This window comes from Periplaneta americana, chromosome 2 (assembly GCF_040183065.1).
Source record: "Periplaneta americana isolate PAMFEO1 chromosome 2, P.americana_PAMFEO1_priV1, whole genome shotgun sequence".
In the NCBI taxonomy this organism is placed as follows: Eukaryota; Metazoa; Arthropoda; class Insecta; order Blattodea; family Blattidae; genus Periplaneta; species Periplaneta americana.
Window position 1 is genome coordinate 77,536,190 of NC_091118.1, and position 14,494 is coordinate 77,550,683.

At 35.2% G+C, this 14,494-nt stretch overlaps 1 protein-coding gene across 2 annotated transcripts in view; it reads right to left on the reverse strand.

The window, feature by feature from the left end:
• The window catches only part of LOC138694358 (leucine-rich repeat and WD repeat-containing protein 1-like), a 62,627-nt gene that overhangs the window by 20,071 nt on the left and 28,062 nt on the right, over positions 1–14,494 (reverse strand). For both annotated transcript variants that reach the window (XM_069818008.1, XM_069818009.1), the window contains one exon: positions 1,611–1,827. In XM_069818008.1, coding sequence (XP_069674109.1) covers positions 1,611–1,827 — 217 coding nt within the window. The remainder of the gene's footprint in view (positions 1–1,610; positions 1,828–14,494) is intronic.

Genomic DNA, 14,494 nt, shown 5'->3' on the forward strand with positions numbered 1-14,494 from the left:
AATAATAATAATAATAATAATAATAATAATAATAATAATAATAATAATAAAAAACAAAATTATTCCAGAAATCCCACGTAAAACTGCAGTAGCAAAATTCAGACTGCTTATGGAACACGATTATTTGGCCAAACACTTGAATAAAATAGGAATTTACACGAATCCAAATTGTCCTCTATGCAACAAAGAAGAAGAAATGATTGAAGATCATCTACAAACCTGTGAAGTTCTACCTGATGGATCCACCACAGAGAAATATTGGAGAGCAAGAGCGCTAATGGCTTTATTGCCAAAACCCAGCATTAGATAACAACAACATACAGTCTTAACACTCTTTGTGAACCAGAGAAAGAAACATTGGAAAGAACGGCAACAATTTTGGATACTTATCTTACATCCTTACTTTTTTGAAGGCACAGTTACAGGTGACATAGATCTTTTCAAGCACAATACAAGGAATATATTACAGCAATAACTAAATCACATAACAATTCAACCTACGCAGAACACATCACAAACTTCAACCACAACTACAGCAATATAGAAATTGACATACAAATCTTACACATTCAACCAAAAAGCCGAAATTCGATACATTAGAACAATACGCAATGTATAGACACACGCAACACATCAAAACTCAACTGAATTTCAGAACATACACTCTTTTCGATACATTACCAATCATGAATATGCTCCACCAGGATAATAACAGAAAACCTGAAGACAGCATGGAATCTCACTAGAATCCAGAAGATGATGCACATCATGTCGAAACTAGTCCATTAAGGTAAAATACCAACATAGTTTAACACAAGTAGTAGTTTATTTAAATAACTTCATAGTTCTGTGTTCCTCTGTTTGAGGTTCTGGCTGATATGTACATCTATTATCAGGCAGTACATCTCACTTGACGATATGTGTCAGAGGAAGAATAATTGTTTGTATGCATCTGAAGTCTGACTACTGTAATATGTGGCTAGTCAGCGATGTATGCAATGGAGGGAGAAAGAAACTGGCTACCCTACCCCATTACAGTACGATTATTTAGTCCTGACAGTCGCCGGTGATCTGTGCCTGGGTCAGGCTAGTCCATTTAGTTACGCCAAGGGGTGTTTGGGTTATTCACTCGCTTGCATTCGGAGCGATCAGATGTCATGCATGTGGTAGAGCGGTATGTTTCCAGTACAATTAAGCTGTACCACATTCCTTTACCGACCGTTCACCCTTATCTCTACTCCGGAACTCTCCCCACGCCTATTACTTCCCCTTTTTCGCGTCACTGAGCTGTCAGGACTAAATAATCAGTCTGTACCTTCTGACCTGGTTGCCTCATAAGTGCTGTCTTCTTGGCATCACTTCTGGGGTTCAGACAGGTCTTCGGACGTTGACTAAATAACAATAACAGCTCTGTAGTGATAAGCTCTGTAGTGATATTAAGTGTTAAAAGAGTGTTATCAAGAATGAAGAAAAACATGATTCATGTGTTAGACAAGAAACTACATAAAAGGAAGAGAAGACAAAACTGAAGAAAATAACAAGATAAAACAGAGACAATAAAGAAAAACAAATACTATTAGCAGAGTGAATACGTTATGGAGAGAACTCACTTATTTGGTTTCTTTCTCAGCATATCCTGTGTCACTACCCATCCACAAACCCCAGTGTTGGATGCAGCCAGCAGAATATCCAAATGTGAAGAAAATACCAGGCTGAAGATTTCGGACCTGGCCTCTAGGGTCAACAGAAGGTTCAGTTGTGTCTCGTAGTTAGGAGGGGCAGGGGATCCAACATTCCACGTCAGCACCTGACCATCACCCATTGCACCTGCAAGAGAACATCATCACTAAATTGTCTTTTAGGTGAAGAAGGAGAATACCACGAAAGTGATTGAAAGTCAATTTCTGAAGCTATTTAAGGTTTCAGGTCTATTTACTTAAATTTTTCGTTTTGACTGTTCACTGTATACTTAAAAAATGTAGAGGATGGTGTAAAACTCCCAACTATATAATATATGAACCGTTCAGAGCAGAAGTAGTGTAAGTAAAAAATTGGTAATGGGGGTAAAGTAAACATTCTGTAAAATATAGCGCAAAGTAGCAATTAATATTCAATTTATTTAAGCTATTCGTAGTCAGTGAAAAGCAGGAGGGACATATTAATTGCTACTTTGAGCTGTATTTTACAGAATTGTTACTTTAAACCTCATTACCCAATTTTGACTTACACCACTTTTGCTCTGAACGACTCATATATGCTAGAAGAAGAGATGGTTTGCCATGTAATCTACAATCAATCTTCTTAATGTATCCAGCTGTTTGCTGACAACATAAAGTCCACTATAGTCCACTGTAGTCTATTCAGTTGTTGTTTTTCACGAGAAATGAGGGGTATTTTAATTGATGTAATCTACGAATTTTATTAATTAAATGTCACAAGATATCAATTCTTTGCAGCAGAGTATACCATCAAAAGGGACTGTGAGTCAGCTTCTGAAAATGAATAAGTTTTCAGAACTGTTACTTAATTCCCCCATTTTAACTGTACATTGTACCTGTAGAAAACACATACAAAGAATAGCGTGAAACTTTCAAGTGTATTAATTATAAGCTAGAAGATATCTACTGTTTCGTGATTAAGCTTTGGAAAATATCTACTGTTTCGCAGCATAAATCTGAAGGAGAAAATACCACCACAAGAGATGGTGAGTAAAGTGAAATTGATAAAAAATTTCAGGGCATGTTAAATACTTGAGTTGGTATGAACAGATAATGCGAAGAGAGAACATTGAAATAAACAAAGAATTCTTCCATTGGATACCAACTGGGAAGAAATGCTACAAGAATTGAGTAAGGGACAGCATGCAGAAAAGAAACATGAAGATGAATAATGTCTGGATTGAGAACTCAGGCACATAGACTATAACCTATGAATGTAATCTACTAAGCTTGGAAAATATTAATGGTTTGAATTTTAAGTCAGATGATGAAACTAATCAAGGCTACACGGCTGTTTAATTAAGCCACCCTTTTAACGACGCATTGCACCATGAGAAAACACACATAGGATGGAGTGAAACCCTAAGTGTAGGTTTTGTCGGTTAGAAGTAGAGATTGTCTGACATAGAGGAAATGACACTGCACTATTTCTTGTGGAGAAATAAAGTTTTAATAAGACGATTTTGTAATTTATTTGTGAGTCATCTAGTAACCAATAAGTCATACGCTATGATTATTATGTTACCAGAAATTCAAAATACCGTGTCAGGTTTCACAGTAATTAAAATGGATGGCAACAATAATAATAATAATAATAATAATAATAATAATAATAATAATAATAATAATAATAATACATAAGTTTATAAAGTAAACTTTAAAACCGAATACTGTATAACAATTTATATAATTACTTTAAAAAATGAGAAAATTAGTATGTCATAGAGAAATTCATCCCCTTCCCCCTACACATTTTTACCAATTCGAAAACTGAGCACATCTCTGATTTTCTTTCGTCTCAGTTGTTATAATGTAATCTTATTAATGTCTCATATTGTGTGACAGCTCTTCCTTCAATTTCAAAATTTATATTTGAATCATTGTTAAAATTTTCATAGCAGATATTGGTGTAGTTTCCACATTGCTTTATATGGATCATTCTCACGAAAACCATCACATTTCTTTCCCTTGCATATATTTCTGTAATGGTTTGTAACTTAAAAAATGTCTCCTTTGCAAGTAATATAGGACTATTACACCTAGTTATCCACCATAAACATAGGCCAATATTACATTTTCTTACCACCATGCATAGCTAGGAATATCCGAAAATGTAGACATCATGGATGTCCCGCACTACAAAATATAAATTTGAATGAATATTACCTTTAAATTATAAATCCGATTATAAAGAAACACACTGTATTGAAAAGAATGTTAAAGGAAGTAAACATCTCATATACAACTGTTGCATAAAAGTGTACAGTGTTGCTAAAGAAGTGGTATAGTTTTTGTCCACGAGTTTTAGGCTTAGCCATGGAATTAACGATTTTTCGCTTTAAATTTTGCTGCTGTGAAGGAGAAGTTCAATGTGGCACTACCAGAACATTCAGGAGATAAAACGGTGAATCAATCAGTACTTGTGTGTCAAGTTCAAAAGCAGCATCGAACATTCATTCTTTAAAGTGGACACTGTGGATAATGTACTAGCTCAACTACATAAGGGGGAATTACCAATTGCTGCTTAAATAATGACTTCATAGGCTATTTCTCAAATATGATCGAAAAAATTAATATGCTTAAAAGTAATTAGAACACACTAGTGCAAAGTCTGAAATGTGAACACATGGAAGTGGACTCGTGCATTTATTTAGGATGGAATATTTAGTTCACAGTCCATGATAAATATTACTGACGTGATATCTATGATGTAGGTGGAAAAATATACTGTCTCTAGAATTATGTAATTCTATATGGATACAATATTCCAACTGTATGATTTAAGGAGACCTCCATTTAACGTTTTTCTGCATTTAACATTAAATTTTTACAGTCCCAGTAATTGTTACATATGATTAATGCATGTTTATATTCGATTTAATGTTATCCACTTTGCTGTAAAACCCCATTTTACATTAAAAACTGTTCTTAAATAACTTTTTTTAAATCCCAACTAATGCAAAAATAAATACATTTCGATTCAACACATGAAATACAAATTTTGAAATTTTTTTTTAAGAGTCTGCTGCATCACTGTCACGTGTTAATGGAGTGGACTACATGATCCCCAATTCCTCCCCACGTCTACACAAAGAATAACACACAGTAGAACAGGACATAAACCATCTACTAATTCCCACCCTATGCGAGAATCAGTCACATTCAATGATAGCCGTTCCTTGCAATTTACAACTCACAGCAACGGTCGCTTCTTGTCTTTGTTGTGCTCGGTGAGGTGCGTGGTGTCAGTGCTACTACAGTGAAGAGACGGAATTGTTTTCACTAGAAAACAATGACCACAAAAAGGAAAACACTTTCTCTTGCAGAAAAGGTTAATTTAATCCACGAAATGGAAAAAAATCCAAAAGCGAAAAGATATCTTTACATTTGGATGGTGAGAAGAAGACTTGATTGCCACCCAGCTTCTCCTTATTGTTTCTTTTTTGTACAATATTATTCATTATTTACTTACTGTAGCTATTTTTTGCAAATAATTACACTACAAATGTTAGCAATTTTAGAACATCTTTTGTAGTGCCACTTTTCTTAGTATCTTCAACCAGGTCCAGATAATACTCTATTACGTACATTTATGAAAAATTAATGATGTATACCTACTTAGACAGGCATGTGGTAGCGTCATAGCTAAGGAATAATGCTGCAAAGCCAGAAGCTTGCAGGTTCGATTCCCAATAGAGTCACGGATTTTCTATAATCTTTCTGACCCCACTGTGACCACAGCATTTACTCAGCCTCTAACAGAAATGAGTACCAGAGGCATTTCCTTAGGGGTAATGGTGGAGGGCATGTAGGACTAACCTTCCTACTGCCATTAATACCAAATGTCTGTGAAGGGGGCAGTCTTAACCATCCACCACTGTTTGGGCTGATTTGGCCTGTAATCGGGTTCTTTACCTTACTTATACAGTACAATTTATAATATACTTGGACTTCTCCAGATGGATTGACACACAACCAAATAGATCACACCTTGATAGATAAACGGAGACATACTAGTACAGTAGACATTCGAACTTTCAGGGGCGCAGACTGTAATTCTGACCATTATTTGGTAATTGGAGAATTAAGAGAAAGACTATCAGTAGCCAAGCGAATAGAGCAACAAGTTAATATTACTAAATTCAATATTTTGAAATTAAAGGACGAGGAAACTAAGCAAAATTATCAGGTCGAAATTTCGAATAGATTTGCCACTTTAGAAAGTTCCGACGAAGTTGAGAAAGAATTAGATGTTAACAGCGTGTGGGAAAATATCAGAGATAGTATAAAAATTGCAGCTGAGCAGAGCATAGGTTATTATGAAACTAAGAAAAAGAAACCGTGGTTTGATGAAGATTGTTGCATTGCAGTAGAAAGAAGGAAACAGGCAAAATTGAAATTCTTACAGGATCCAGTTGAGGAGAAGAGAGATAATTATTTCAATGAAAGACGGGAAGCAAGTCATACACTTAGGAATAAAAAGAGAGGTTACTTGAAAGAAAAACTGAATGAGGTAGAAACAAATAGTAAGACTAAAAACATTAGAGATTTATATAAGGGTATAAAGGAATTTAAGAATGGATATCAGCCAAGGGTAAACGTGATCAAGGATGAGAATGGTGACTTGCTTGCAGACTCTCCATCAGTCCTAAACAGATGGAAAAACTATTTTGCGCAACTACTAAATGTACATAGGCCAAATAGAAATGATCGGGACGAGGTTGAAATGCAAACTGCTGAGCCATTTATACCCGAACCCATGCTTTCAGAAGTCGAAATTGCGATAGAAAATCTGAAAAAGTACAAGTCTCCAGGTATCGATCAAATTCCAGCAGAATTAATACAAGAGGGTGGAAGTGCATTATATAGCGAAATTTATAAACTTGTAGTTGCTATTTGGGAAAAGGAAATTGTACCAGAACAATGGAAGGAGTCCATAATTGTACCTATTTTTAAGAAGGGGGACAAAACCAACTGTGGTAACTTTCGAGGAATATCACTTTTGTTGACGTCGTACAAAATTTTGTCCAATTTCTTTTGAGAAGATTAGCTCTGTACGTAGATGAAATTATTGGGGATCATCAGTGCGGTTTTAGGCGTAATAGATCGACTATTGATCAGATTTTTTGTATTCGACAGATAATGGAGAAAAAATGGGAGTATAAGGGTACAGTACATCAGTTATTCATAGATTTCAAAAAGGAATATGATTCGGTTAAGAGGGAAGTATTATATGATATTCTTATTGAATTTGGTATTTCCAAGAAACTAGTTCCACTAATTAAAATGTGTCTCAGTGAAACTTACAGCAGAGTCTGTATAGATCAGTTTCTATCTGATGCTTTTCCAATTCACTGCGGGCTAAAGCAGGGAGATGCACTATCACCTTTACTTTTTAACTTCGCTTTAGAATATGCCATTAGGAACGTTCAGGATAACAGGCAGGGTTTGGAATTGAACGGGTTACATCAGCTTGTTGTCTATGCGGATGACGTGAATATGTTAGGAGAAAATCCACAAACGATTAGGGAAAACACGGAAATTTTACTTGAAGCAAGTAAAGCGATCGGTTTGGAAGTAAATCCCGAAAAGACAAAGTATATGATTATGTCTCGTGACCAGAATATTGTACGAAATGGAAATATAAAAATCGGAGATTTATCCTTCGAAGGGGTGGAAAAATTCAAATATCTTGGAGCAACAGTAACAAATATAAATGACACTCGGGAGGAAATTAAACGCAGAATAAATATGGGAAATGCATGTTATTATTCGGTTGAGAAGCTTTTATCATCTAGTCTGCTGTCAAAAAATCTGAAAGTTAGAATTTATAAAACAGTTATATTACCGGTTGTTCTGTATGGTTGTTAAACTTGGACTCTCACTCTGAGAGAGTAACATAGGTTAAGGGTGTTTGAGAATAAGGTGCTTAGGAAGATATTTGGGGCTAAGCGGGATGAAGTTACAGGAGAATGGAGAAAGTTACACAACGCAGAACTGCACACATTGTATATATTATTTTAATGTACCGAAGTACATATGATATTTCCATGCAGATATTCTGCGTCATATCGAGTGCACCTCAGCACATGTGTGGACTTCGGTCCTGCGTTCATAGACATCTATGACGTAGTGCAGAGGGCGGCCACTAGAGGGAACCCAAGAGTTGGAGCTTAATCTGAGACGATTCTAACCGGCGTCGGAGTTGTATCCGGTGTGGCTTAGTGGATAAAGCATCAGCACGTAGAGCTGAAAACCCGGGTTCAAATCCCGGCGCCGGAGAGAATTTTTCTCCGTTCCATTACTCTTTCATCGTATGCACACATTGTATTCTTCACCTGACATAATTAGGAACATTAAATCCAGACGTTTGAGATGGGCAGGGCATGTAGCACGTATGGGCGAATCAAGAAATGCATATAGAGTGTTAGTTGGGAGACCGGAGGGAAAAAGACTTTTGGGGAGGCCGAGACGTAGATGGGAGGATAATATTAAAATGGATTTGAGGGAGGTGGGATATGATGATAGAGACTGGATTAATCTTGCACAGGATAGGGACCGATGGCAGGCTTATGTGAGGGCGGCAATGAACCTTCGGGTTCCTTAAAAGCCATTTGTAAGTAAGTAAGTAAGTAAATTAAATGCCTTCATTTTGGGATTACAGAAAATGCCTTTTGTGTGTAATCCAGAAAACGAAAGTTTATCTTTTTATTTGGGTCAATACTAAATGATTTCATTTAGGTATACGTATATTTCTTAATAATAGTCCAAGAAAATTAACTTCAAATGGTAGTATGTCACTAGGCCAACACAATAAAGGAATGGAACTATTGCCAAATGTGTAAAACTTAAGTAACACTCGTTTTTTTAATATTACTTTCTCATTATATCAAGCATGAGAGAAGGTACTGTAATGCTGCTGAAGGTCCATTTTAAAAGTTTTCTCGGAAATATACATTTTTTACAAAATGATATCTAAAAGTGGTTTCTAGTATGAAATATTTCATCCACCTATGTAAGCAGTTTTATCTAAGCAATTGTAGGATTTTGTTTATATTCAGAACTTACGAGTCAATTCATCTGGAAGTGATTTAGATGAAATATAATAATTTTACTAAAGGATAATGCTGATGAAATATTCATTTTCATTAATGGTACAAGTTTCATGCATATAACAACAATTTGGTTCTTCATCATTTTACAAACAGTATATCTCACTGTAGACAAATCTTTTTTACAGGCATATTGTCTAAGTTCCGATAAGCTGATATAAATGGAATTATTTATCGTATGTTTTACCATCTGAATAGCTTATCTTATGCTAAGTGAATTACTGTTCACTAAAATAGCTTGATTTATATGACAAATACAAATACAGATCAACGTTTTCGGCAAGTTATTTTGCCATTTTCAGATCAATTAAATATAAGTATAACAATAAATATATGTAATGGAAGAATTACAACTAGAACCTGTAATTAATCACGTTAAACATTATTGGAACAACTGGATAAAACATCTGCATCGCATGCGTAGAGATAGAATCCCAAAGTCATTCTCCACTATTGTCCAAATGGGAAGAGATCTCTTGGTTGTCCAAAGAAGTGCTGGATTGTCCAAAGAAGTGTGAGATCGTAACAGGTCATATGGCCTAATACTTGAAGGGAAGAAGAAGAAGAACAACAACAATAAATATGAACACGTTATAGCAGTAAAATTGCAAACAGTGTTAAAAATTAAAATGTAATTACATGTAAATATAATTAAAATACTTGTTGATAGATAACAGGTTGTTTGATAGTAACATTGAAGAAATAAATTAGCTTCAATGAATAGACAGTTGTGATATGTAATGTAAGATACGTAACTGTTTGCTGGTTTTCTTAACATTGTTTTGTTAGCTCTTGGAACGAAAATTGTTAATAGAGTCTTCCACGAGGAAGCTCATTGTGGGTTGTGTGTATCAATCAGGCCATTTGTAATTGCAAGTGTTCAAATGGTCATTTTCCATTTGAATATTTGTATTTGTCATATAAATCAAGCTATTTTAGTGAACAGTAATTCACTTAGCATAAGATAAGCTATTCACACGGCAAAACATACAATAAATAATTCCATTTAGTGTAGACAGTTGAAAAGTCCCGAAATATTGCTCTGCCTGTCGAGAGTCTGAACCCCACGCATTCCCCTTCATGAAAGCATGGCACTCTTCCTGCCTGCAGTCAGTCGTGAGTGAGATTTCATTAGAGAGTATAGTAGTGTTATGCAATGGTGAGATGTTCTCTTCGTCATCGTATATTCATATTGAAAACATACTCAAGTATAGAAACTGTGTGTGGCAGAATAAGACAAGCATTTACATGTCAATTTCCTCGCAGCCCAGTTCCAATACGAAAAGCTATATTTAAGTTTGTGGATAAGTTTGATAAAACAGGTTCTTTGACTGACCAGAGAAGAAAACGAAGGTGTCATGGACTGCCAGGAAATATACATCTAAATGCCTGTCTTGTTCCGACAAACAAGTGAATGTGAGTAGGCATTGAATACATCTGTGTGTGTGTGTGTGTCTATATACATATATATATATATATATATATATATATATATATATATATATATATATACATATATATACATACATACAGTATATACATACATACTTTCTGCACTCATCAATTAGCACTGGTCAGCTTGATGAGTTAATGACTGAATTTCGTATAATTTTCTTCTATTCAATACCTAATTCCCTCTTTACCCTTTCCTATCCATTCCTCTGACTGAACTCTTACTTTCTTCGACCCCGATGGCATTAGAGCATTCGAGGCCTAGGGGTTCATTTCACTTTCCTTCCTCCTCTTTCTACTTTTCTGTTCCTAGTGCTGACCTGCTATGGCACTAAAATCGTCCTCCAGTGGCTTAAGGAGGGAAAGCTGGTGATCAACAAGATCTCCCAGCTAGGTCCAATGGACCCATCAACCATGAGCAGGTGTGGTCCTCCAGACATTCTGGGGGTTGTGTGTGAATGAAGTAGCCACCAAAACGTTAAAATATGGTGTTCACTTAAATCGGCTAAAACTTGTCATTTTCACTCCAGGAAACAATTGGCATTCATACAGTCCTCTCTATAGATTGAAAACTCAAAAAAGTTTCATATCCATGGTTCAAGAATTAAAACAGAAAATCAATATCCCGAATTTAAAAGAAAATTTACAAATTAAACCAAACCCTTTAACTCTATTAAATATAGAATATAATCTAAATTTAACAGAAGAAATAGTGAAATCAGAAGTAAACACTTTAATAATGAAACAATTGTCTTTAGAGACAATTAATATTAGGTACCCTCCACAAAACTGGCTTCATTTATATACCGACGGATCCTTGATCTCCAGAGAACAAGGTGCCGGTGCAGGTGTTACATGCTGTCTCTTCTCACTTTAAAGATCTCTTGGATATGGAACAACAAGTTTTGATGGAGAAATCATTGCAATAAGTGAAAGTCTCAGGAATCTTCTACGCCACATCAATAAATTTAAGAATGCAGTTATATTGTCAGACTAAATAACTAAAATGCTCTCTCAATTAATATCACTCAATATAAGAATTGTATTCCAATGGATACCATCCCATTGTGGAATCCTGGGAAACGAGAATGCGGATGCTTTAGCAAAGAAGGGCAGCACTGCTACTTACAGGCCTGTTACTAAATCTACGTATTACTCTGTGAAAAGATTTATTAAATCTACATACTTAAACTTCAACAAACAAAATTTGATAACACAATCTCAAGGGAAAAAATGGAACTCTCTGCATCATAATCCACAGTTAATTCCCGATTTACCACGAAAATCGTCTGTAGCTGCATTTAGATTGGCAACAGGCCATGATTGTTTGGCCAAACATCTGCATAGAATTGGAATATATCACTCCCCTAACTGCCCATTGTGCAACTCAAACCAAGAAATGGATTCGGAACACCTCAAAATCTGTGCTTCAGTGGCCGACCATGATAATATCTTTGAAAAATATTGGAGTGCAAGAGGTCAAATGACTTTATTGTCAAACGCCTGGCATTAGAAAACAACAACACAACAACAACTTTCTGCACTTGATGTATATCTTCAAGAGAATATATTATGTCGATGCAGTGAATATTTCACCATTGCACATTACTATTGCACTCTCTAATGAAATCTCACTCACAACAGCACAACAAAATTATCCTGCTCCAACGAAATCTCATTCACGACTGAATGCACACAGGAACAGTGCCAAAATATCATAGAGGGGAATGCAAGTGATTGCATAGGGCAGATGCTGCTGACTGGTTGAGCAGTGTTTCAGAACTTTTGAACTGTCTGATCTGTATTTGCAGTTCTTGTGCTTGAGCTATAATTTACTTCTCCTTCTTCTTCCATCCCTTATGCTGTCAAGCGTCGGGGTAACCTCGGTCTATCCATCTCTGCCACTCCTGTCTATTACTACTCAATCTCTTCATTTCATCCACTGTCTTCCCATGTTTCTGTCCAATTCTCTCAATTCCTCCCATGTTATACGTGGTCTTCCTCTTCCATATCTTCCTTCCACTCGCATTTCAAAAACCTGTTTTGATTTCTTTTCCTCTCCCATTCTTTTAACATGACCATACCACTTCAATTGGCGTTCCTCCACTACCATGCTCATAGCTTTCCTCTGTCCAGCCTCTTCTCGGATTCTTTCATTTCTGATTCTATCTCTTCTGGTTTTTCCTACTACTCTCCTTACAAATTTCATTTCCGTAGCAGTAATCTTACTCATGTGTTTGTCTTGTAATGCAAGGCTCTCCATCCCATACCTCGTAATCGGGGCCATTATCGAGTTATAAATCTGCATTTTTGTTTTGTTGCTGATCTCTAACTTTCCTATGATAGTATTATTCATTTGGTAGTAGGCTGAAACTGCTTTCTTAATTCTATTTAACACTTCTTTTTCAATTTTTCCATCACTACTTATAATAGTACTGAGATATTCAAAAGTTTCTACTTTCTCTAGAGGCATTCCATCACAGACCATATTCAATTCTTCTTCCTTTCTATCCTGCTTTGATACCCACATTACTTTACTTTTATCTATGTTCACTACCATTCCTTTCCTCTTCAATTCTTTATTTCATTCTAATATTGCATACTGAAGTCTCTCTGGTGTATCCGCTATTACCATGATGTCATCGGCATATAACAGTGTTTGAAGATAAACTGGTCTCATTCTCCACATACCCAACTTCGTTCTGTGGGTTCGTTGTTTACATATTTTTGTTATTTCATCAAAAAATATATTGAAAAGCAATGGGCTGAGGCTATCCCTTTGTTTAATTCCTTTCTCCATTGAAAATTCTCCAGACATTTCACCATTCATTCGAACTATTCCCAGCTATAATTTACAAGATATTAAAATAAATTAAATCGTTTATGTACAGCCACATAAAATACATTTTCGTTATGCATACTGCACGCAATTGTATTTTCATTCAATACCAAACTGTTGAAAATGATAAAGTTAACATTTTACTTCCCTTCTTAGCAAGACAGTCAGCAGCTTCATCACCAGATAATCCACAATGTGCTGGTACCCATTGTAAAACTATTGTTTTGTTAAGTTTTATCAGATGGTGTATAATTTTCCAACAATCCATTATTTTTGTACTTTTAGGTGATAGATTGTTGGTACTAATCGCTACTTTAGACTCACTGAATCATTTTACTTCACTTACGCACAGTGTTTATTTTACAAAAATTTTCAGTCTAATGACATCTTATGTTTTTAAAAATTCATTTAATGTTAAATGAATTTTTAAAATCATGAGATAAATCATAAGATTGAAATTTTTTGTATCAATAGACATGCTAGATATTTAAAAAAAAAAATTAAAATATTCATTATAAATTGTTTAAATAGATTTTGCACAGATTCCCATAAAATATTGGTTGCTATTTATGTAGTATACTCGCTTCTGTAAGCAAATATTGGTAAATATTCAGAAATACTGAATAGAGATATTGAAATGTATTAATTACCAATTTTTTTTACTTGGTTAGTTAACGATGCTGTATCAACTACGAGGTTATTTAATGTCAAGGGATTGATGAGGCTGAGGGTTCGCCATAGGTTACCCGACATTTCTCTTACAGTTGGGGAAAACCTTGGAAAAAATCCAACCAGATAATCGGCCCAAAAGGGAATCGAACCCGCACCGAGCGCAACTCCAGATCAACAGGCAAATGCCTGCCTTAGTGAACTGAACTATGCCAGTGGCTACTGTGCTACAATTTAAAATTGCATCCTAACCATATTACTTATTTGTGAAGTAGCAAACATTACTATGATAAACCATTAATAGGAAAAGCATTTTATGGGCATTTTCCCCATGTATACAGAATTGGTGGCTGTGAATAACAGATAATCCTTTATTAGAAAGAGTAATTCATTCTAGTCTTGCCTGGTTTATAAATTATTTATGGTGAGGAAACTGTAAATTTCATTACAAAATTCTTTAATGCTTCGTTTCTTTTGATATGTTTTAAGGTTTCGCCAGTAGACAACAACAGTATTATGTTTAAATTACATTTTATAGGCGACCAGATTTTCCTTGCACAAATAGCATATGACCTACAAGTTATGTTACAATAACTCCACGATGTCTATTTACAGATGGTTCTAATCATTCATTTTAATAAAACTGAATATATAGCAATAGGAACTTAATAGAACCAAGAATTACTTATCATCACGATACACAA